The 25,349-nt window shown below is 34.9% G+C and overlaps 1 protein-coding gene across 12 annotated transcripts in view; it reads right to left on the bottom strand.

Annotated features, from left to right (window-relative positions):
• Positions 1-284: 284 nt before the first annotated feature.
• The window catches only part of LMNTD1 (lamin tail domain containing 1), a 445,763-nt gene continuing 420,698 nt past the window's right edge, over positions 285-25,349 (bottom strand). For all 12 annotated transcript variants that reach the window (XM_037845309.1, XM_037845307.1, XM_037845302.1 and 9 more), the window contains 4 exons: positions 22,296-22,513; positions 21,527-21,699; positions 5,627-5,703; positions 285-1,023 (listed from right to left, as the gene is read on the bottom strand). In XM_037845309.1, the coding sequence (XP_037701237.1) occupies positions 925-1,023; positions 5,627-5,703; positions 21,527-21,699; positions 22,296-22,513 (567 nt within the window). In that variant the 3' untranslated portion in view covers positions 285-924. The remainder of the gene's footprint in view (positions 1,024-5,626; positions 5,704-21,526; positions 21,700-22,295; positions 22,514-25,349) is intronic.

Genomic DNA, 25,349 nt, shown 5'->3' with positions numbered 1-25,349 from the left:
GTGATGGTACCGGGGGCAATTGATTGATTGTACACTTTGGATATTTGGATAATTGTATGGTGTGTGAACAATCTCAATAAATAAAAAATTAAAAAACAAAACAAAACAGATACTGGGAAGAAAATCTTCACCACTCTCACTCCCCCTATACACCCCATCTTCCTGCATATGGTATATAAGTGTATAGTAATATAAATAAATAGCACTACAAGGTACAGGCAGGATTTATTCTCCAAATCTAAAGTGATCATATTGATCATATCTTTTGACTGCAAACAGGGCTGACATCAATAATAGACATATTCCATTATTTTCTCAACTTCAATACTCATAATACATATAGAAGAAGATATCTATAGTGTAAGGAGTGAGAATAATAAAAATAAAAAAAACTAGCTTCATCAGATTATTTTATTTAAACTTTTTTGTCCCTTTGGCATTTCCCATCCATGGGATTTCCTACCCAGTATCACAAAGTGGAAGGTGAGACTATTTTGGATGAATTTGTGAAAAGTGTAGGCAAGGTTAAAAACACCCAACTAGTTATACCATAGAACCTTCAGCAATTAATTCCAGTCATTAGGAAGTGGAATTAATCCATGCTTCATGGAGACAGACTCTGAGTGTGGAGACAGACTCTGAGTGTAGAGTCAGACAGTATCACAAGATTCAGAATTCCTGACACAATGTGCTTTTTGAAAATGCAACTGCAGAAAGAGCAGGAGTTGTAGACCTAAGAGCTGGCTGAAATTAGGGATTGAGGCACTTCATTTGTATAGTCAAGACTGCCGGTTTATCTTTTGACCAATGCTTTCCTTCCCAACTGCTTAAAAAACAAATACTTTAAATTGTCCACAACCTTTATCTCATTCTTTAAGAAATGATTACAGTCAAGTCCTAAGAAATGATCTTTTCTAAAAGGAACTATTTTCTTGCTTGCTGCTGGTTTCCTTTCTTGTGTGAAGAGGACTGCATGAGACATACTGGGCATTCTTGTGCTCTCCAGATTTTGATATTCATGTCCTGAACAAAAAATAAATTGGCAATGCATGGTCAAATGTAATTCAGATGGGAAATATGCTGAAATTGTTACAGCAATATAAAGTCAAGTCATTCACAGTCTTTCTTTTCACATAAATCTTAAATTAAGACCTGGAAATAGGAGGTCTTGAACATACTTATGGATGCAGGACAATAACAGCAGGCAGGAAATTATTTGTTATACCTCAACTTTTGTAAAGGTGAAAGGATTATTCTTTTCTCTTGCCGATTCAACTCTGTAACATGTGCACTTATTTAGGCTTTAGTTTTAGTGGTGATTTATCCTATGCAGGGTTCTTTTACTCTCAAGGAGCAGGTGGAAACTGTCCCTAGCTATTTCATTAGCTGGTCATAGATATTGTTTAGTTTTGGTTTTGAATATGAAGGTCATAATGTTTCTGAGGCAACCAGTTTATTGACCCATTTCTAAATGTCCAAACCCTTCATTTCCTTCTTGGTGGTACTTGAGTAGTATCTAATTGTCTGTTTCTTTAAACATCTTAGATGTGCCCTAGACTTAAAAGAAACCACACACTACAACATGGATAAACTTTGAAAATGCTAGGCTAAGTGAAAGGAGGCAGGCACAAAAGGACAAATATTTGTATGAGTCTACTTCTATTAAATATCTAGAATAAGCAAGTTCATCGAGACTGAAAGTGCATTAGCAGTTACTAAAGGTGGCGGGGAGGGGAATGGGATGTTGAAATGCTTAATGGGTCCCTGAAAAAGTTTTGGTAATGGATGGTGGTGACAGTAGCACAACATTGTAAATGTAACTAATGCCAATGAAATGTACATTTAAAAATGGTTAAAATGGCAAATTTTATGTTATCTATGTTATCACTATAAAAATAAAACATTAATAATAACAATAATAAAGAGAAACCGGTAACACACAAAAAAATTTAATAGGAAAAAAAGCTTTGTTTCTCTGTGCGCATCTGGCTTGAGCCTTCTGTAGAAGTCTTAGCAGGAGATATCACAGCCTGGGATGTTTTTGTTCTACACCTCCCCTCTGGGAGTGGAGCTGCTGATACACAAACACAATTTATTTTTCTTCAAACTATGGAATGTTTTTCAACAGCAGGGTGTGGAGTCTAGATTGCAGGTGTTTTTACTCTTCCCATCTAATCTGTGACCAAGTAAGGGTGGAGGCTGGGAAGACAGCATAGGGTGGCTAACAAACTTTGAAAAAGGAAGGTTGTAGAAAACAAATATTCATGAAATTTCAAAGGACTGAAGAATTTTAGAAATTGATACACCACTTTGAGGGCTAAGAGGAGGAACATACTGTTAGTATATAGATAGAAGGAATATAAAACAAAGTATATAGAAAACATTGACCTCCCAAAATTTAACCATTAGATTGTCAAAACTCATTTAGGTAGGTTTCTCATTACAGAGTATTAAATATTAGTCCCTCTTTCTGGACTATTCAATACTGTCTTTTCACTCACAAAAATCTGGTCCCAGGAGAAAATGTTCTGGAAAGTTCTTGTCAGCATCCCCAGGGTTGGTCCTTGGAGGGCTAGAATGACACCCCATGTTTGGATTGTCTGGCTTGCTTCACTCAGAACATTAAGAGATGTGTGAACATAGCTCAGTATAATGATCTTTACTGATTATGAATTTAATATCCTGTGTTTGAAATTTTGATGCTTTCTTCCCTAGTCCTAAGTAATTGCAAACTAGGGCAGTACTGGTGATATGTAACAAAGTCCCAGTTGTGATTCTGCTGCTTCTTCCTTTATTATTCTCTAGCCTTCTGGAATCCTCAGTGTCTCCTAGCAAGTCTGAGGGTTCACACGGCAGGTGGCAGCCACACAGGAAAACTACTTGGCCTTTCCAGAGTTCTCTAACTCTCTGACCTGTAAAAATTCTGTTTCTGTGGTGTTCTGTGGTATGTGTAGCATCATCCCACCCATGCTGTCTATTAGTCATACAACAGACCTCCCACACATTCTTTGCAAACTATTGAGAAAAGAGAGTATTTGAGAGCTTTGACTCTGCGTACACTGTGTGTTTTTAATCAGTTGTTGCATAGGAACGTGACTAGCAAAGACTCCCAAACTTTGACTTGAAAACTTTCTGTTTGAACCAATAATTGGTACTCTGTTGAATAACCAGTTTTTGAAATAAGACCTGAATCTCTTTTTTTTTTTTTTTTTTTTTTTTTTGCGGTATGGAGCAGCCTTCAGAGTCTCGTGGTAGCCAACTCTTTCTTTCATGAAACTAAAACCTCTCGTAGATGTGAATTGTGTTTTCCTTTCAATCAAATTGGGGGAGAGGAAGCAATAAGACAAAGACAATCAATGCTTAACTGGCAGAGTTGTGTTAGAGGGAAAGCAATGGCATAGGCTAGGATTCTAGTCTTAACTCTGCCACATTCTAAGTGGTTTTAGGTAAATTACTTAATCTCTGAGCTACAATACCTTCAGCCATAAAATGGAGATATCAGCCCTACTTTATAGACTCAAAAGAGATAATGGGAAAGCAGTGAATGCTATACTAGTGTATAGCATTACACCCGCTAAGGAATGCTCATGAATACCAATGAGAACCGAGTGACGGCTTCTTCTTTGAGTAATTTTCCATGATTGGACATCACAGAATCAGGAACTGACTGCCATAGAGAAGTCCTTCATTGATGGATAGTTAAAGTAAAATTGTGTTCCCAATGAAGGCTTCAGAAATATTTTGAGGTCACACTGATGGTCAATCCTAAACGGATCAACAGAAGCAGACGGAGGTTCTGAAAGGACCCAATTAAGGCAACTTATTAGGCCTAAAACTTTTCAAAACAGAATGGGTGAAAAAAATCAAAGCTGCCAAAGAGTCTCCCACAGAGAGGCTCAGTGAACAAATCCACTATCATCGTAGTTAAGTAAAATAATAACTGAGGGAGACCAATAAAAGCTAACATCCTTCACCAAAATTATGTTATTCAATATTCAGTGAGAGGATCCAGAACATTTACCCCCAAAAAAACAAACAAAAATCCTTGTGTCTGTATATAATAAAATGTCCCCTTTTCCTACTCATATACAGAATCAATATTCAGTCGAATCCCGTTTCTTTTACAGAAATTGAAGGGTAATTGAATTGTTAGGAATGCTGGTTGCTAATGCCTGTGGAAGATTCCAGATCCTGGCCTTGGCATTTCAACTGCACAGTGTTCTAGGCTAGGCCAATGGGGGAAGTGGGTTCCAGAATAGACAGAATTCAGCAGCTAAGACCTCTAGGAACAGGAATCATATCTGCGGGTTTCAAATCTACAGTCTCCAGCTCTTTGCAGTCAAAATACCTTGGGTTAGTTTTGTGGTTAATTGCTAAGTGGATTTTGATAACACCTTTTCAGACTTCAGTTTCTTTTGCTCTAAAATGAAAAGGTTGGAATAAGTACCTTCACAGCCCCAACATTCTAGGATTCTACAGGAGATGTCCTTGAAAAGAGTTGTGAACAGAGAGGTTGGGGCCATCACATTCCTAGGAAGTTGGGAGGTCAAGAATATTGGTGCTATAGGGATGTGGAGAGTGGAGTTGTACAAGAGCAGATGACCTTCAGGGTAAAACAGAAGATGATGATGATTTAGGGAAAGCCTAGAGGGAAGCAAGCTGAAAGCAATCAGATAGCCAAGGTATTGGAGAAAACCTGAAAGTTTGGTACATGGATGCATGTAGTTGGAGGGACGGTAAAAGACCAGCAGGCTGTGTGTAGAAAATTAAGTAATTTCTGCCAGCAGAGTCCAGGATACTAACAAGCTAACAAATTAGGGATTGTGGGTGGTGGCTGTGGTTTTAATCTTAAGGAATGGACCAAAGCCTAGTCCAAAACAAAAAAAAAACAAAAAAAAACAGGGAAACCTATAATAGATCAGTCATGGAATGGAATGGAGTGGGGAAGCAAAAGCTGCTGTGAACTTGTAAAATATTCTGACCAAAAGAATCCTTGATCAAAAAATCACCTTTTCATCAACTCTTTTGGGAAGAGTTTCGTTTTTTTATTTCTTAAACAGAAAGACTCCCTTGAGCTCTTCCTCAATTCCTTATATACAATATTACCATGAAAAATATGAGGCAACCCAGCAAGCGACTGGTGAAATAGTAGATACCAGAGTTCCTAATGCATTCACATTATCTTCCTTTTCATCACCATTTAAGAAATTCCTATCTGCAAAGCATCTGTAGTCTTGTAAACCAGGATAATTTCTGTTGTACTGTTGCATTCTGTTACTCATAGGAAATAAAATGTATTGGTGCAATTGCAGAGTTGGTTTTTGAGTGTTTGCGGTGACTTTGAATTTCAGTATTAATTATCTACCAACAAAGACAGATGAAAATATGGGGAAAAGACTAAAGATCTGATGTTTCCTCTTTCCCTGTTCTTAGGAAGTGTATCATCCAACAGGGAAGTAAAAAATGGTTGGCTTTCAAAGCAACATAAATATTTATTAGAAAATTAGTGACCACAGGATATAGGAGAACAATCCATTATCATGATGGCTCTTAAGAAATTTCTGAAAATGAATTTAGCCGTATTATTTTCTAGCAGAGGAAGCATATTTGCAATACTGTTGCTTACCATTGAAGGTTGAGGTGTTGGCTTGTGGGTTTTGGGATTCATATATCCTTTGTCTAGTATAATGATTTTGCTGGTCCCTGAAAATAAAATGGAGGGCAGGAAGAAGGGGAAGAATTCAGTCCAATGTTCCAAGCATTTATTTTTCATGTGAAAACAAATCCTGGAACAAGCAAACAACAAAAGGATTTTCTTTCTTTGAAGAAGAAACCTAAGGTTTAAGAAAAGTATTTAATAGTGATTTTAGCAAAATGGTTTAAAACCATGTGAAAAATATTATTTGATTCATTGATAAGTTTTCAGTGAATCACTTTAGAAGGAAACATATATTTCAAGGCATAATTAATCAAAACTTTAAGAGGAAAAAATATCAATCTGGAAGACATATTTTTAAAAACTGAGGTTCACAGAGTAATTTTACCAGCCTGTAGAATTCCCCAAACGGTTTCTACACTGACAACTGCCATGATGACAAAGAACCCGGTAGAGGAAGGTACAGGAATCTGACTGCATCAGGCAGGACATACATATAAGGAGTCACGTGGACAGAAGGGGATGCTGGCACGTCACCCTCACGATTAACGGGGTAAAAGATATGGTGGCTTCCCTTTCTTCCATATACTTAGGGAGGGATCTAAAGTCACTTTGTTTAAATACAATAAACTTTGCACCTGATAAAACTAATGTATCAAACTGAAATAGTGGGCAATTGAATGATCGTGCAAATTATGTCTAGACCAGAGATGAGATGTTATTTTATTCCCACACAATAAAAGATCAGAAAGCAAAATAATATTCTAGGTAATGACAACAATGAGCTCCTCTGGAAAGAATTTTAAAAACTACAGGGAAAGCTCTTTGGTCACACCAAGTCGCTTCTTTTTCTTTCTGCAAGCTCAGAAGATGAATTATCAAGTTAAATTGCCAGGATTTCTTTACAAAGAAATAATATCCAGAAGCTGGATGTGAAAATGCAATATGAAGGGAAGATTAACAAAAATGCAGGGTGTTACTAGTTAACAGTGATTTTCTTAGCCACTAGTAGGTTTCTGAATCCAGTGAATCAAGGTGCTGTTTGGCACATCACAGTATAAACTTTCTGAATACTCAATTATGGGCCTGGAATATAGTCTTCTAAGTTACCTTCCTTACTGTAGGCAGCAGCTTAGATATAGGAAGACTCTAGCTTATCAATCCCCTCTTCTGGAAGGGACGGAATAATTTGTTGGGACCTTGCAAATATTTTAAGTATGTTCTTCCAGGCTGAATAGCCCAAAGAAGAAAGTTGTTCTTCAGGAGATGAAACATTGCGCTTCAGAGCTATAAATATTTATAAAAATTACCATCTACAATTTCTTGAAATTTAAAGGCAGAGCTATCAGTAGTAGTAGCGTTTACTTGTTTCTGTTTCATTGGGTGCTGGCAATTTCTTGGGTTATCTGAGTCTGAAATATTTAGCCCCTAGTAACTTTAATATGAAGACACTTATTTCCTGAAATATTATTTTTACGTTTACACTTTACTTGTGTGAAGAAATGGATTGTTAATGATATATATTTCCACAAATTAGGTTATACTCTTTCATAACTAAAGGACAGTTTAAAACACTTGTTTTTCATAATATTGAAATGTTTTGAAATAAAGATCCATTCATGAAGTTACCCAATCAATCTGTTTTTTGGACTAATAGCTTAGACTTTGTCATTGGGCCATTAAAGAAACCTTTGTTTCAGTCGTAAGACAAGACACATAAGTGTTTCTCACTAATCTACTTAATAAAAAAAATTCCTGCAGAAATATGGAGACATTACAATCTAAATTTTCTGCAAGTAAGCAACAGAAGAGAAAAAATATTATAAATGAATAGTGATGTTATTTCTAATTCAGCCAAGGCATAGTTGAACAGTACTATGATTTTCCTTTATACAGAAGATCCTATTTTTTTATGTTATTATTTGATAAAAGAAAATGGACAGAAACTCTTGGCATTTTATAGTGTCCTTCAAGTAATTATTTCTTACTCAGTCTTTAAGTGGTCCAAATAATTATCATTTTCTATTCTACAAGACAGTTTTTCTTTAGTTTAAAAGTTCTATATATTGATTCATATAATTTCTAGTTAGATTATTGACTATCCAAATAAATACTTTGCCCAGTTCTAAAGATGTGACCTTAGACATTCTAAATTCCTAATCTGATAAATTTAAGCAGTGCAATAGACAAATATCAATAAACAGAACAGACACTAATCTGAAAAGTACATAAAGAAAACCACACATTTCAAAACTGTATTTTTGGAAGCATGTTCTTAAAAAAAAAAACAAAAAACTACTTTGATCCCAAGACAGATAAGCCAGATCTACTGAACGGTAATGAGTGATTGCTGAGAGTCCAACTAAAGTAATCTTAATACAGAGCTTTCATTAATGAAATTTTAAGTGTTGCATTCCTGCATAATGAAGGTTACCTATGATCTAGTTTCATCTATTTTGATTGATTTCATTTATTTTGCAACCCTCAGAAACAGACATTATTATAATAACATCCGCATGGAAGGCAGTAGCAGCTATACAGTCCACAATTGGATCCCACTGCAACGTGCAATTTGGATCACAGATGACAGGCAAAGTGCATTAAACAGTGTGATTTTCCGTACTGTTAGCTTAAAACAATGTCTGTAACATACTATCTTCAAGTAAGTTTTTGCTTTTTAACCTGACTTACAGAAGAAGACTGACAAAGTTGTCCATATTTTGTAAGCTAATCTGGGCAAGGAGAAAGCACATTCTCTTTAGGTCTAGCAAAAATAATGGCAACACAGTGGGTACACATCTGCTTTCATTAAAGGCTCTTTAGCCATCATAAGAGCCTTGTCTGTGCTCAAACTGTTCCAAGCACATACTACATTCTATCAAAAGTGTCTTTTTAATTAATTTTTCCAAATTTTTATAACAAATTTCAAACATACGGAAATATTTAAATAATATACCAAACCTGTATTCCTATCGCTCCAATTCAACAATTAATATTTTGCCATATTAGCATTATCTCTATCTCCTGTCTATCTATCTATCTATCTATCTATCTATCTATCTATCTATCTATCTACTTACCTATCTAGTCTATCATCTATCCTTACATTGCCAAACCATTAGAAAGTAAATAAAATTTCAGGATTACTCTCCTAAGAACAATCCATATAACCACAATTAACATATCTAAGAAAATAGTGATTCCTTAAAATCATCTAATATTCATTCTATATTCAAATTTACCTATTGGTCTTAAAAAATGTTCTTTATATCTGTAATTTTTGCTTTTTATCCAGTAGCCTATTAAGCAAAACTAAATTTTCAGCAGTAGTAATGCTGTGTGGGCTACCTGGCTTAGCTAAATGGTCTAATTTAACAATGGTGTAAACAAGTTTATTTCTCTCACTTAGCAGTCTGGAGATGTGCCAGTACAAGGCAGGTAGGGTGGCTCTGCCATCCTCCAAACATGGTTCCATTTATGAGTTGAAAGATGGTAGCTCTAGACCCTGTCATCATGCTGGCAGAAGACAGAGGAGGGCACACACTCTAAGGGCTTGATCCAGATGTTGCCCACAGACTTTCCCTGGACACGTGTCTACCAGGAGTAACATCTGTATTTCCCAGCCTTTGCTGCAGCAAGCTGGGAACACGTGTCTACGTTCTGTACAATGGAATGTGAACAGAAATCGTGTATGCAACACGATTAATGTCAGTGGTCGTTATTTTAATTATGCTGTCTTCCTTTTATAATTTTTATTCTTTTGGTCACAGTTTAAAAATAAATTTTTATCTAAGTTAACATCAATGAAGAAAAGCATGCAAATTATGATTGCAAAGCATGATGAAAAAACTGACATATACTTGTAGATGCTTCTCAGCTCATGAAATGGAACACTGTCAGCATCCTAGAAGCACTCTTCCGATACTCTCCCAAGTACCACCATTTCTCCTCCCAGAGGTAACCACTATTGTGACCTCTAATACCACTGTTTAGGTTTGTATGTTTTCAAACATTTTATAAATGGGTAAATGGACTCATATTCATTCTTTTTGGTTTGGCATCTTTTGCTGATATTATGTTTGTGTGATTCATTGATTTTATTGCATATAGCAGCAGTTCATTCATTTTCCTTGCTATGGGATTATATGAATGCATCATAATTTATCTATTATATTGTGATGGACAAATGTACTGCTACTAGATTTTGGCTGTTATGAATAAGGCTGCTATGACTATTGTTGTATTTGCCTTTTGGTTAACATAAGTATACACTGGTTAGGTATATATAATTCCTGGAAATGGAATTGTAGGATTACAGGGTATGTGATACATAAATTTCATTTTCTGGCCTTATTGAACTAAGATTTCTAGAACAATGTTGAATAAAAATCATCATAGTATTCCTGTCTTGTTCTGCATATCAAGGGGAAAACTTTCATTATTTCACCATTAAGCATAATAGCTTGCTTTAGAGCTTTTGTAGAGATCATTTGTCAGATTAAGAAAATTGTCTTCTAGTCCTAATTTTCCAAGGTTTCCCCCTGAAATGGGTGGATATTGAATTTTATCAAATGCTTATTCTATTATCTATTGAGATGGTTATATAATATTCCTTCTTTATTCTGCCAAGTTGGTAAATTTGATTAATTTTGAAAGCTCAAACCAACCCTGCATTCTTGAAATAGACCCAAATTGTTGTGATGTATTATTACCATATGTTTAGAATTTAAGTATTATTCTTCTAAATAATTCATGGATCAAAGAAGGTATCACACTGGAAATTAGAATATATTTTGAACAGAATGATAATGCAAATAAAACATATATGTTTAATTAGGGTTTTTTTGTGCATTTATATTCATGAGAGAGATTAGCCTATAATTTTATTTTCATATAATAACCTTGGTTAGGCTTTATTTTCAAGGTTATTCTGGACTTAACAATAAAGTTAGGAGTTGTTCCCTCTTTTTTCTGTAAGAGTTTGTGTAAGAGTAGATATTTCTTAAATTCTTGGAAGAATTCACTGGAGATGCCATCTGGATCTGGAGATTTCTTTGGGGTAAGGTTCTTAATTATCAAATTAATTTATTTAATAGATGTAGGACTATTCAGATTTTCTATTTTCTTGTGTCAGACTTGGTAAATTACATTTGTCAAAGAATGTTCATTTCATCTAAAATTTCAAACTGGTATGAAATTGTTAATAATATACCCTTCAACCCTTCACTATCCTTTTAATGTTTGTAGCATCCTCTTGTTGATTGTTGATACTCAGAGAGTGTAATGTTCTTTTTTTTTTTTTTTTTTTTGGTAGACCTCTCTATTGTATGTTTCAGTCACACTCTTTATTACTTCTTCTATTTTCTTTGGGCTTAAGTTGATATTCTTTTTTTTTTTTTAATAATTGAGATGGGTACTTCGATTATTGATTTTTCAGTCTTTCTTATTGCTAATACATGCATTTAAGTGTAAAAATTGCTTTCCAATTATGGCTTTAGCTACATCCTACATTTTGACATGCCATATCTTCATTATCATTCACTCCAGAACATTTTTTAAAATTTTCATTGTGATTTATTTGATCCATGCATTAATGCTTGTTTTTCAAACATTTTGTTAGTTTCCAGTCAACTTTTAATTATTGATTCTAGCTTAATTTTCCAATGGCATGAGTCATACTCTGTACAATTTCAGTTCTTTGAAATGTGTTGAGACATGCTTAATCGCCCTATATATGATTGGCTTGGGTAATTATTCCATCTACACTTGAAAAGAATATGTATTGTCTAATTGTTGGGTGGAATGTTCCTTATATGTCAGTTTGATCAAATTTGTTAATCATGTGATTCAAATTGTGTATACTTGTATGTTTATAGAATATATTCTATATTAAAATTGTCTACATTCTAAGATTTTTGTCTGCTTAATTCATAAGTTACTGAGAAAGGTGGTTTATATTATGGTTGTGGATTTATCCATTTCTCCTTATTTCTTCTCAGTTTTTGCTTTATATGTTGAGGCTATGTATTTCGGGGCATTCAAACTCGAACTGTTATATTCCCCTAGAGGAGTGAACAGTTTACTATTTTGAGATGTTCCTCTTTATTACAGTCTTGAAGTCTACTTTGTCTGATATACAGGTTTTCTTTCCTTTGGGTAGAATTTGTATGATATTTTTCCATCTGTGATGGTTAGGTTCATGTGTCAGCTTGGCCAGGTGATGGTGCCCAGTTGTGTGGTCAAGCAAGCACTGGCCCAAATATTACTGCAAGGACATTTGTGGCTGGTTAATAAACCAGAAGGCTGGTTTATTAAATCATCAGTCAATTGATTGCATCTGTGTGTGGCTGATTACAACAATAAAGGGCATACATTCTGCAATGAGAGAAATTCAATCAGCTGGATTTAATCCAATCAGTTGAAGACTTTTAAGGGAGAAGAGAGAGAAGTTTCACTATTTCTTCAGTCAGCCTCTTCTGGGAAGTTCATTAAAGACCTTCATCAGAGTTGCCAGCTTGCTAGCTGCTCTTTGGAATTTGGACATGTGCATCCTGCCCTATGGAATTTGGACTCATGCATCCCCACAGTTGTGTGAGGCACTTTATAAAATCTCATATTTACAGATACCTCCTATTGGTTCTGTTTCCCTAGAGAACCATAACTAATACACCATCATTTTATTTTCAACCCTTTTATATTACTATATCTAAGGTTTGTCTCTTTTAAGCAGCCAATAGTTGGAGTTTTTTGTTTTTTTTTTAATGGACTAACAATATTTAATGCAGTGATTAGACCATTTATACTTGATGTAATCAATGATGATTTGGGTGTAAATTAATATATTACTATTTGTTTTCAAGTTATTTCACCTGCTTCATAATATTTTGTTTTGTAAGCCTTTATTTTGATTAATTTTATTTTTTTATTTTTCCATCTATTAGCTTTTTAGTTTTACATTCTTATGTTATCCTTCTTAGTGTCTGTCTTACACTTAAACATGCATCCTTGATTTATTAAAATCTAATATAAATTGTTACTTTTACAAGTTTAGACAAAATCAGGAAGAAAAATACTTTAACTCCATTTATCCCCCTCCCAAATTTTGTGTGCTGTTGTCGGGTATTTAAATTCTACATAAATTTAAAACCCTACATGACAATATTAGTACATCATTTTATATAATTAATATTAATTCATGTTTGTCCATATTTTTACCCTTTCCATTTTTCTTCATTCTTTCCTACATGCCTATACATCCATCTTGGATCATTTTCTTTTCCCCAAAGTTTTTCCCTTCGTATGTCCTGAGTGTTTGCCATTGATGAATTTACCCAGTTTTTGTTTGCTTGAAACTGTCTTTATTTCACTTTTATTTTTTGAAGAATATTTCTGTTAGGTGTAGAAATTGAGGTTGGCCGTCCTTCTAGCACAATGAAGATATCATTCAGTTGTCTTCTGACTTCTCCATTATTTGACTTTATGAAGTTTTATTATGATGTACCTAGGTACCATTTCCTTAGTATTTAAACTGCTTGGGCTTTACTGTTCTTTACAATTTTGTATTTTGGTGCTTTCATCAATTTTATATAATTTTTGCCATTATAAATTTAAATATTGCATCTTCTCTGATCTCTCTTTCCTCCCCTTTTGGGATTCAGAATTTAACTCTACTAGACCTACCTGTCTCAACCTCTCTTTCTAAATAGTCCTTTGTTCTTCCTTTCTTTCCTTCTCTCCCTCTTTTCATCCTTTCCCTTTTTCTCCCTTCTCTTCCCTTCTCTTTCCTTCCTCCCCTCCCCTCCCCTTCCTTCCTTTCCTTTTTAGATTTTGCAATCTTTCTTACTCCACCTCATTTTCCACATTACTTCCAATATTTTCTTTAAAGCAGATATTCCTCTATGAGATACCTGCATATAAACTTCCAATATTGCCTTTTCTGTCTGTCTTTCAGAAGCATGTATTACACACATATTATGTGTCATGCACTGTGTCCTGTGTAGGGGATATAAAGTATCTATCCTCTTAGTGCTTATAGTCTAGTGGTAAAGAGGATTTACAACAAAGTGCAATAAATACATTGAAAGGGTGAGGAGAGTATATCAGGAACACAAAGCCTCATTTGGGGAGGATCAGAGATGGATTCTTTGGAGTTAGTGACATTTAAGTGGAAAGTTTAAGGAAGAATAAGAATTATCCATGTGAAGAGGAGGCTAAGACAATGTGTGGATGCCTGGAAGTAGTCATGGCATGTTTGAGGAACTGAGAGAACTTCAAAATGGCTGAAGCACAGAATGCAAGAAGGTGAATGTTTGATGAGATACAATGATCCTTAAACTAACTTCATGGGTTTAGACTTCATCGTGAGAACCAAGAGCAAATGAAGGTTTTTATGCCAAGAAACAGAACAGATGTCTAGGGCAAATAAGACAAGGTGATTGACAATAAGTGGGAGAAGAGAGAGGCAAAGGAGTAGAGGAAGACTCCCAAATTACCTGTGGTCTCTGAGTGGCATTCACTGAAATATGGAAAACTAGTAGAATGACAGGCTTTGCTGTCATGTCATTTTAAAACATTTCTAAAACAGTGTTTTTCAAACAGCAGATCCTGTCCAATTTGTTGGTTTTGAAATAAATTTAGAGGGTATGACAAGTACTTTAAAAATAAAATAGAATACAGTAGGAAATAACATAATCCATGATACTTAGAATTTGAAACCTTTGTTTAAGTTAAATATGTATTTATATGTATATATTATATATATACATATTATATATGTATATATAATACATATATTGAACAATTATGTAAAGTATATTTCTTACTGTCAATCATGATAAAAACATTTGAAAACCACTATTCTTACTACTTTTGGTTAACTATTTGTTTCTCACCCCAGACATTAAGTGCCTTAATTGTTTTTCTGCCTCTGGTGCCTAGCACTGTGATTCTTTGTAGGTACCCAGTAATTGTTTGTTGAATAAATGTTCTGTGGTAGAAAATGCTTTGCACAGTTGTCTATGTTCTTTCCCTCTTTCCTTCATTCAATATTCATTAAATTATCATGCTTGAGTTAAATAGTTTAAGCCTCATGATAACATGTCTTCAATGCACGTTTACCTCTAAAATCCTTTGTAAATGGAAGGATGTATTTTAGTTTAGAATATATATTAACAGCTACAGATGAATTTTCTGCACTTCAACAGTGGATAGTGGAAAATTTTCAGAATCTCAACTTAGCTTTGACCTAAACAACAACAGCAAACAAAATAACATCAACAACAAATATACCTAGCTCAACGGCCTGTTGCTTCAGGGAGGAGAGGAAGGGGACAGGGACTAGGGAAGAAACTATAGATTTTTAGTTTACATGTAATGTTTATTTCTTCTAAAATAAAAAATAGTTGATAAAAATAAGACAAAATGTTAAACATTTTTCATTTGGACGAGTGGACAGGCAGTGTTATACTCCCTTTTGTCTCTTTCTATATTTTATAAAATTAAACAAATCAAAAGGGGAAAATTCCCTAGTTGTATCACTTATTAAGTTCTTAATGCAATGGGAATAATTGTGGGATTTACAAGAAGATTAAAAATGTTTTCTCTTAACATGTGTCATCAGATTCCTCTTAGGGTAGGGGAAGGATACCTTGATGACCTTTTGGTAGAAGATGCGGTGATCCCAGAAGGCTGGGAGTTAGTAAGAGCTCCTCTAATGGAGAAAATGCGGGCAATCATGGCAGAGGTGTGGTGGCACCTGGAGTGAGGGGCAGTGAGTAGTCCCTCTTGGTAAAATAGCTGAAAGGACTCAAGGAGAATCTATTCACAATTTTCGGTTGATCTTTTTGGGGGGCTTTGATGAAATCCACCTCATGACTCCCAGATCATCATGAATACCTATTAGACACAAGTGATTTTTTTGTGCTATAGTTTGTTTTGAACATTGAGGAATGGAATAAGTTTCACATCTTAATTCATCCTCCAATTAACTGTAGTCACTGAGTTAGTTAGGACCTCAGTGCATTGTGCGATCTCCATAAGGTTGAATGGAACCCCCAACTCTGTATACACCGTAGAAATTCAGAGCTCTCTCAAAAATTTCTGCTAATTCCCTGTAACAAACTCACATCAAGACAAATGATCAGTGGCAACTTTCAGCAAACATCTACTAAATGGTGTCACTTTAGAAGTGTTCCATTAAAATGAGACAAAGATGGTCATGCTCACTGGAACCATTCGCCATCCTATTACCCTAACCAATGCAATAATACAAGAAATGAGATAAAATGTGTAAGAATTGGAAAGGAAGGATGCCTTTATTTGTGCAATACAGAAAAGAATCCAGGAGACTCTACAGATAAACATTAAAACTAAAAAGAAAGTGCAGACTGCCCTCCCCCCATGTGGGATCTGACACCCAGGGGAGTGAATCCCCCTGGCAACATGGAATATGACTCCCGGGGAGGAATCTAGACCTGGCATCGTGTGATGGAGAACATCTTCTTGACCAAAAGGGGGATGTGAAAGGAAATGAAATAAGCTTCAGAGGCAGAGAGATTCCAAAAGGAGCCGAGAGGTCAGTCTGGTGGGCACTCTTGCATACAATATAGACAACCCTTTTTAGGTTCTAATGAATTGGAATAGCAGCAGTAAATATCTGAAACTATCGAACTACAACCGAGAACCCACGAATCTTGAAGACGATTGTATAAAAACATAGCTTATGACGGGTGACAATGTGATTGGGAAAGCCATATGGACCACACTCCCCTTTGTCCAGTGTATGGATGGATGAGTAGAAAAAGGGGTCAGGAAAAAAAAAAAAAAGGCACCCAGTGTTCTTTTTTACTTTAATTGTTCTTTTTCACTTTAATTGTTCTTTTTCACTTTAATTTTTATTCTTATTATTTTTTGTGTGTGGTAATGATAATGTTCAAAAATGAATTTTGGTGATGAACGCACAACTATATAATGGTACTGTGAACAACTGAATGTATGCTTTGTATACTGCATGGTATGTGACTATATCTCAATAAAATTGAATCAAAAAAAGAAAGTGCAGAAAATTTGCTGAAACAAAATCAACATACAAAAATCATCAGTTTTGCTCTTTAAAGTAATTTAAAATTATAATAGAGAAAATCAGTATTTTTAACAGCAACAACAAGATCAAGGTACCTACCTTGGTGAAAAAGCTAACAAAAGATGTACAAGGATTTTGCAGAGAAAATTATAAAATGCCAACAAAGGACATGAAAGAAACCTGAGTGAATTGACAAACGGTTTTACATACAATCACTCAATATCATAAAGGTGTTGACTCTCCCTCAAATTAATCTACATTATCCTTGCAATTTCAATCAAAACTACCAATAAGATAATTGCTTTTTGTTGAGAAATTTAACAAACTGATTCTTGTATGGAGGAATAAAAAGCTTAAGCCTTAAAATACTGAAAAGGAAGACCAAGAAAAAAGCATCTCTTACCAGAAATAAAGAACTATTATACATTAACAACAATTAAAACAGTGTTATTGGCAGAGAAATAAGAAAAATCAGTATACCATTCCAGAAAGCACAGATATAGACCCAAGTGTATGGAGAAAGTTGCTAAATGATGGAGGTAGTACTATAAATTAGGGTGCAAATGATGGAATTCATTTATATTTGGTGATGGGGCAAATGGCTTTCCATATGGAAAACATTAGATCACTATTTCACACCATACACAAAAATGAATTCCAAATGTATGAAAATACACATACATACAAATTTTAAAAGAAATCACTAGAAGAAAATATAGGCAAATAATTCATTGTATTGGTATAGGCAAAGTGTTCTTTTTAAATTAGCTTTTCTATATATTTTTGGGGATGAATCATGTGCCCCCCAAAAGACAAGTTCAAATCTTTACCCCTGGTTCTGTGGAATGTGAACCCATTTGTAAACAGGATCTCTGAAGATGTTATTACTTAAGAGGTGGGTGGCCAAATTGAATGAGGACGGACCTTAATCCAATATGACTGAAGTCCTTATAAAATAGCAAGGAAATTGGACATGCTGATAGAAACCAGAGTGGGCATTAAGAGACAGCTTGTCATGTGATGCAGGTAGAGACTGAGCCACCACCAGAGTGCTACAGACTTTGGAGGAAACATAGCCTGCCAATATCTTCATGCTGGACTTCTAGCTGCCAAAGCTGTGAGACAAAAATTTCTGTTGTTTGTGATATTTATCATAGTGGCCCTGACAAATTAATATAGATACAAAAAGATGCACAGTCCAACTATTAAACAGGGAGCTTCACATTAAAACAATACTGAGATATCAGCTAACATCTATCAGACTAATAATTTAAAATTCTGACAATATAAAGTTTGATAGGAATATAGCAAATAGGAAGTCTCTGAAAATATTGGTGGGACTATAAATCGGTAAAATCCTTCCTAGAGCAGTTGGGCAAAATCTAATAATAAAGTTGGAATTGCTTTTTATCATACTATTGAACAATTACATGTAGGAATTTTAGAGGACTTTTAGAATTTAGGCATAAACCCCAGGGAAAACTTTGTACATGTGTACAAGTAGACATGTACATATATACACAAGGTATTCATTGCAGCATTGTCTGTAGAACAAAACATTAATAAAAGAATAGACAAAGTAGTAAAATCATATAATGAAATACTATATAGCACTTAAAGTGACTGAATTAAATCTATATAAATCCCCCAAATTATACTATTAAGTAAAAAACAAAAACAAATAACATGCACATTTAGCATGATGCCATTTATGTAAATTTTGAAAACATACTGATTATACTATATATATATATATTTTTGGATCCATATATACATAATTAAATTATATATAATTAAAATATATATATATGATCCATATATACATAATTAAATTATAATAAAATATATATATAAATTATATATATATATATGAGGACCACAATTACTTATTCCATTTTCATATTAGAACTAGAAAGAACATCAAAAGGAACTCAAATTCATCTGTTATGTGTTTTTTCAATATGAAGCAATATGATAAAAATGTTAACATGCATTAATTCTGATTGATTAATACATGGGCACTCTTTACATTATCCTCTGTACTTTTCTGTATTGTAAAATGTTTTAAAAAATAAAATGAGGTTGGCATAAATTAGGTATATAATATGTAGATTTTAAAAAATTATTTAAATTGTTAGCCTCTAGACTCCTCTATAACTTACATTTTAGAGGCACTATTAAAACCAAGGCAATAAGTCCCAGATATAAGTCACATAAAGCTAAGACTCTTCCTGAGTCTTCCATAACTTGGCAAACTTGCCTGTTTATTACTGTAGGGAAAAAGAAGCAGGATTGAAGATGCTACAAGAAAATTTGATAAATTTCTGTTTTAGCTGCTCTTTGCCAGTTATTGAGGAGTGTGCTAATGATAGTAAATAGTCCAATGGTAGGCAAATTAAAAAGCAAATTAAAATGAGATGAATAATCAGTAAATGAGGTCATTTTCCCTTGGAGTCTCAAGTTGCATGTTCTTTCAAGAAAATGAACCGGTAATTCAGAGATTGCTGTTATCCAATTAATCACCAACCAAGCATTCATAACTTTCATCTATTCATGGCCGAAATCTATGTGTAATCAAAATCAAAGAAAAGTCCTTGCAATTCTGATGTGTATCTGTGTATACTGAAAATTTAATGAATAGGAAATAAGTTATAAACTGATGAATAGGGGCCTGTTCTGGTTTGGATGTATTATGTCCCCCAAAATGCCATGTTCTTTAATGCAATCTTGTGGGGACAGACATATTAGTGTTGATTAGGTTGGAATCCTTTGATTGACTGTTTCCATGGAGATGTGACTCAATCAACTGTGGGTGAACTGGTGAACCGCTTGATTAAATTATTTCCATGGAGATATGGACACTGCCCATTCAGGGTGGGTCTTGATTTAATCACTGGAGTCCTATAAAAGAACTCATAAACAGAAGGAGCTCAGAGCAGCTCAGAGTGACATTTTGGAGAAAGCCGCTGAAAGCAGACTTTTGCTGACACTTTGGGGATGCCAGCCCAGTGTTTGCTCCAGGGAAGCTAAAAGAGGACAAAATGCCTCAAGAGCAACATTTTGAGGAACACACAGGAGCTAAGAGAGGAGCTGGAACACAATCGGGATCAGCAGATACCAGCCATGTGCCTTCCCCACTAACAGATTTCCAGATGTCGTTGGCCTTCCTTTGGTGAAGGTATACTCGTGTTGATGCCCTAATTTGGACATTTTATGGCCTTCAGACTGTAAATTTGTAACTGAACAAACCCCCTTTATAAAAGCCAATCCATTTCTGGCATTTTGTACAATGGCAGCATTAGCAAACTGGAACAGGGCCCTAAAGGCATCAAAAAATGTATCTTTCTGAATTACTACTCCAAAACACACACATCTAGTGAAATGATTTGTGCTAAGCAGCAAGGCATTGAATTTTCAAGATGTTACCACCCATAGAAAGGTGAATTAAGATAATGTGAAACCAAATTTTTTGGCAAGTAAGTTTCTAAGGTTGAGTAAAATACTCAAGGCTATCATCAACTGGAGGAAAACATATATTAATCTATTTCTGGAGACCCTCAAATCTAAGTCATAAAGAACTATCGGGGCATGTGTGTGTTTTATGTGTTTGTGTGCATTTGATTTATATAATATGTTCAATCACAGCATTTACTGCTAGAAGTGCCCTTTAAATTTCAGATCCAAATTTAATTTACAGATGAGGAAACTCAGGCACAGAGCTATAAGGTACTTAATTTAATGAAAATGGAATATATATTCAGTAATTTACAAAATTTCCATCATTCCACCTCTAGAAGTTTCTATATGTAGGGTGCTATTTCCCAATGATGTGTTAGCACACTAACATTGTTTAAACAAAGAATCCTTTGATTCCACAGAGGTATCTCAAGGATTACAGGCGAGGACGGAAGGAAGAATTAAAGGGATAGCGAGCAGTGGGAACTGCTACTTCTCATTCAATTTGAACAAATCTGCTTTTATTCATTTTATATACTGGGATCCTGCAAAAGATTTAATTTTTCTTTAAAAAGCATTCCTCTGCTAAATAGGCTTTGCAAATCATTGTATTAGAACTTCAACAGGGTATAGCTGCTGTAAGAAACAGGTTTTTCCCACAGTTTGGGATCTGGTTCCTTCTTGGCATTGTGTTCTTATGATCCAGTTCTTAAACTCTTTTTTGGAGGGGGGGATTTAGACACCTTTGAGAGTCTGATGAACATTATGGACTCTCTGAAAAACATCAGATAGACACACAGTAGAATTTTTGTGCCAAATTCAGCAGGTTCATGGACCTCCTGAAATCCATTCACAGATCCTAAGTTAACACCACCACTGTAAGTGCTTTATTTAGAGGACTTAAATGCGAAACTTCTAGTTGAAAAACAATAAGAATTTGGGATTAATATTAGAATGTGCTTGGAAAATACGGATTTTTTTTTAGCACAGCATAACTCGCAGGACCAGTTTCTCCTGCCTTTCTGAAAAACAAAATGTACTTTTGACCAAACCTCAAGCATCACCCTTACATATCCTTGCTGGCCATGTGATTTTCCTTTTGACTCAATGATTCATCCAATAGATATTTCTCAAGAGCTAACTGTGGAAGACACAGTGCTAATGTAAATGTAAGTGAAATAGCTTACAGTACTTCTTTGGGGAGCCATTTATTGTGAAGGATATGGATAATTTTAGTGCTCAGCAAATGTCACTACTTTACCCCTTTGCACCAGTTCTTGGTACGCACACACATACATACACACATACACCTGTTACTCACTGCTTTGACTTACCTGAAGCTGGAGCAGACTTGGCTAATTGCAGTCTGGGCTGTCTGTTCCGGTAGCTTTTGACAGTATGTACATTGTGTGGATCAACCAGAGAACAATAGGGATGTGGTGGGACACTGGGACTGTGGCACCAAGGGCTACAAGGGGGGATCAGAGTTGGTGGGATTTCTTTTTCTCTGTAATAGAAGAAAAGCTCAAATTAAACCCCAAAGGCATTTTATGCAATGACATTAGTGATGGAGGTGTAATTAAAGTGAAAGCAAGACCAGATGACATGCTTTTCTAGACCTTATGGGGCAGAACTTTGATCATGAGATCAGATGCATTTGCCTACAAAGGAATAATATAAATTCTGTACTTCCAACCACAGCCGGGTCTTGATCCAGGATGAGTAAAAAATGAAATTCCTAGGTGATGCACTTCTCCCTTTACCTAAGCACTGCTACCACATGATCACAACCACCTCTTTACCTCTCCACCATTTTGTCTCTAATAATAGTGCCAATGAGAAGTGAAAGGGTCAGAGGGGTCACCGAATTATCTACCCTATTGCCCTAGTGATGATCAGCAGCTTGTTTTCTATCCTGAGTATATCCCTGCTCATTCTGTGTTTTGATGCTTTTCATCTGTGTCCTATTCAAAACTGTAGGTTTTAAAAAATACTATTATTGATTTACCTATTCATCATATATCTACTTGCCACTGATTATCTTCACGTGCTCCATTAGTAACTGTGGGACAGACTTGGTTTAAAAAAGAACCAACTTTTTACCTCTTAAGGAATACTTGAATTTTTTCCATCTGACATTGTGAGGTATCTTTCTGTTGTTTGTCTTGTTTGTCTTCAGTTATCGTAGTTGTAGATTTTGGCCACCAGAATACTTGCCCTCGAGATGTTGGAGTTAACACTGAGCATCTCCCAAATTCAATGTCGGTCTCTAATTTCTCCCATGCTTGTTTCCAGTGAATAGGAGTGTACCACGCAATAGCCTAACAAAAATGGTTTATTAATATAAAATACTATTGGAGTTAGACTTTTTATTACTGTCATAGGCTTATTGCAATATAATTTCAACATCCAGGTGTATAATGTCACATACTTATTCTGTATGGATTAATGAAAAACATCATGGGAATGTAGTAAGAAATCCTAGCATTATTTTCCAGTTCTGGAAATCACAAGCTGTGTGAATTCAGGCAGGTTAGTCACATAGTGCCTCGGACTATGTCCTCAAATGGAAAATGGAGAGCCAAGATTATTAAGGAAAATATTGCAAAGGGCCTAATAATTATGTCTTCATTCAACAGGAGAAAATTCAGCAACAAAGTGTGCCTTAGCATTTTGCTTGTTCTTGTGATCTTTTTTTAGTTTATAAAAATTAGAAGTTTGGGGTTTATGCTGTAACCATTGAAAAATCATCTGCTTGACTTCACAAATTAAACAGACATAAAGGCAACACAAGGCATGTTTTAGCCAGACTAGGCCTACAGCAGAGAAAGTAAAAGATGAAATCTCTTTTAAAAAATTCAATTTCATGGATCACAGCAGGAAAGTCTCACTTTTACAGCTCAAACATAGCTGTTTGTGTTGAAAATACGTTCATTATCTTTTCCGTGTGATCCTCAACTAGATTATAAGCCTTTCCTAGAGGAGAGCAGTATCTTATTTCTCCCTGTATTATAGGGACTCAAAAATATTTGATGACAGTGATGAATATAATGTGATGAAAATGATACAATTTAAATCTCATCTCTAGAATGTGGATATATGAACCTTATAGACCTTTCTTTAGTACAACAGAAAAATTTTTAGAGTCAGAAGATTTTATTTAATTTTAATCTGCCATTTTCCTAATCATGTGATCTTCAGCAAGGCATTAACTTTTCCCAGTCCTGTTTTCTTCCTTGGTAGAATACTTAAGCATTACTGAGAATCAAATGAGATAATACCTATATAAACAGCCCTTCACTGAACTCCTACAGCACAGGAGCAATCTTCTCCATATCTGAATCTCTAATGCAAAACATTGTGTTGGCAAAGTATCAGGAATTGGATAAATACAGGATATCTATTCATTTTTGTCATGTAATAGTGAGGCTACAAATCCCATAGAACAACAAGTCCCATAGACTGGTGAAAAATCCAGCCCTGTTTTAACAGTTGATGGACTTTTAGAATCTTAGTGATTACATTGTATAATCTCTTAGTTTTTTTCAATGTTATTGAGATATATTCACATACCACACAAACCATCCAAAGTATAAAAATCACTGGCTCACAGTATCATCACATAGTTGTGCATAGATACCCATAATCAGTTTTAGAACATTTTCATCACTCCAGAACAGAAATAAGAAAAAAAAATTAAACCCCTTATCCCCCTCTATTGTTGACCCATAGTATTGGTGTAGTAAATTTGTTACTGTTGGTGAAAGAAAATTACAATTTTTTACTATTAACTATGGTCCATAATTTATAATAGCTATGTTTTTTCTCATATACCCCTTTATTAATTTTTTAATTTGCAGTTGTTCATACAAGAACCGGTGACAAACATGGCTTTAAATAACCACTTTCAATCAAATTCAACTACAATATGGCACCATTATTTATAATCCCAATAGCAAGCTACCATCACCTCTATCCATTCCCAAACATTTAAGTTCAACTTTGTCAACAGTTCTGTACATATTAGGTAACCACTCTCCTTTCTCTAGCTTCTGTCTATCTCTAGGTACCCTATATTCTACACTTTAAAACTCTTGAGTTTACATGTTCTAGTTAGTTCAGATTAGTGAAATCATACAATATCTGTCCTTTTGTGTCTGGCTTATTTCACTCAGCATTATGTCCTCAAGGTTCATCCATGTTGTCACATGTTTTAGGACCTCAGTCCTTCTTACTGCTGCATAATATTCTATCATATGTATATACCACATTTTGTTTATCCACTCATCTGTTGATTGACTTTTGGATTGTTTCCAACCTTCGGCAATTGTGAATAATGTCGCTATGAACATTGGTGTGCAAATGTCTGTTCATTTCCCTGCTTTCAGATCTGGGTATATATCAAGTAGGGGAATTGCTGGGATGTAGGGCAACTCAATATTTAGTTTTCTGAGGAACTGTAAAACTATCTTCCACAGTGGCTGTAGCATTTTACATTCCCACCAGTAATGGATAAGTGTTTCTACTTCTCTACATCCTCTGCAACATCTGTAGTTTCCTGTTTGTTTAAATAGCAACCATTCTTATAGGTGTGGGATTAATCTTTCATTTTAAAATGAGAAAATGGAATAAAGATTACATAATTAACTTATGGCATAGCAGAACTAAAACCAACCTTTATATTACACTGCTAAGAATTGTAGCTGTATTGAATATCAAGCATTGCCTTGGCAGTGAATAGGTTTTTTTAATGGCCCATAATGTAACTGCTCTTTGCACCACCTTAGTAAATAGAACTATTATTCAAGTACAGAAATGTTGCCTATTCTAAGCTGTATGGTTGGCTTTCGTTTTAGAGGGAAGATTATGGTGTCTCTGACTTTTTCCACAAGATATGGTCTATTTTCTATGTACAAGTCACATAAATAGAAAGTGATTCCAGGGTCATGAAGAAACCTTGGATCTGTCTGTGTTTTAGTATGTCCATGGGAATGCAGCAATCTGTCTTTTCAAGAAAACTCTATCTGGCAATTGCAAATTGTGAGGTCCAGTGTCACTGAGCTAGAATGAGAATAAAAAAGGACTCTGTCTTTACATGAGGGTTTGAAGCTGTCTTAAGGTTCACATTTCAGCCTATTTAATAGAAATATTTTCTAG

The sequence above is a fragment of the Choloepus didactylus genome, chromosome 8, assembly GCF_015220235.1.
Source record: "Choloepus didactylus isolate mChoDid1 chromosome 8, mChoDid1.pri, whole genome shotgun sequence".
Classification (NCBI taxonomy): Eukaryota; Metazoa; Chordata; class Mammalia; order Pilosa; family Megalonychidae; genus Choloepus; species Choloepus didactylus.
Note: the sequence above shows the minus strand (reverse complement) of the source record. Positions and strands in the feature narration are given on the sequence as shown.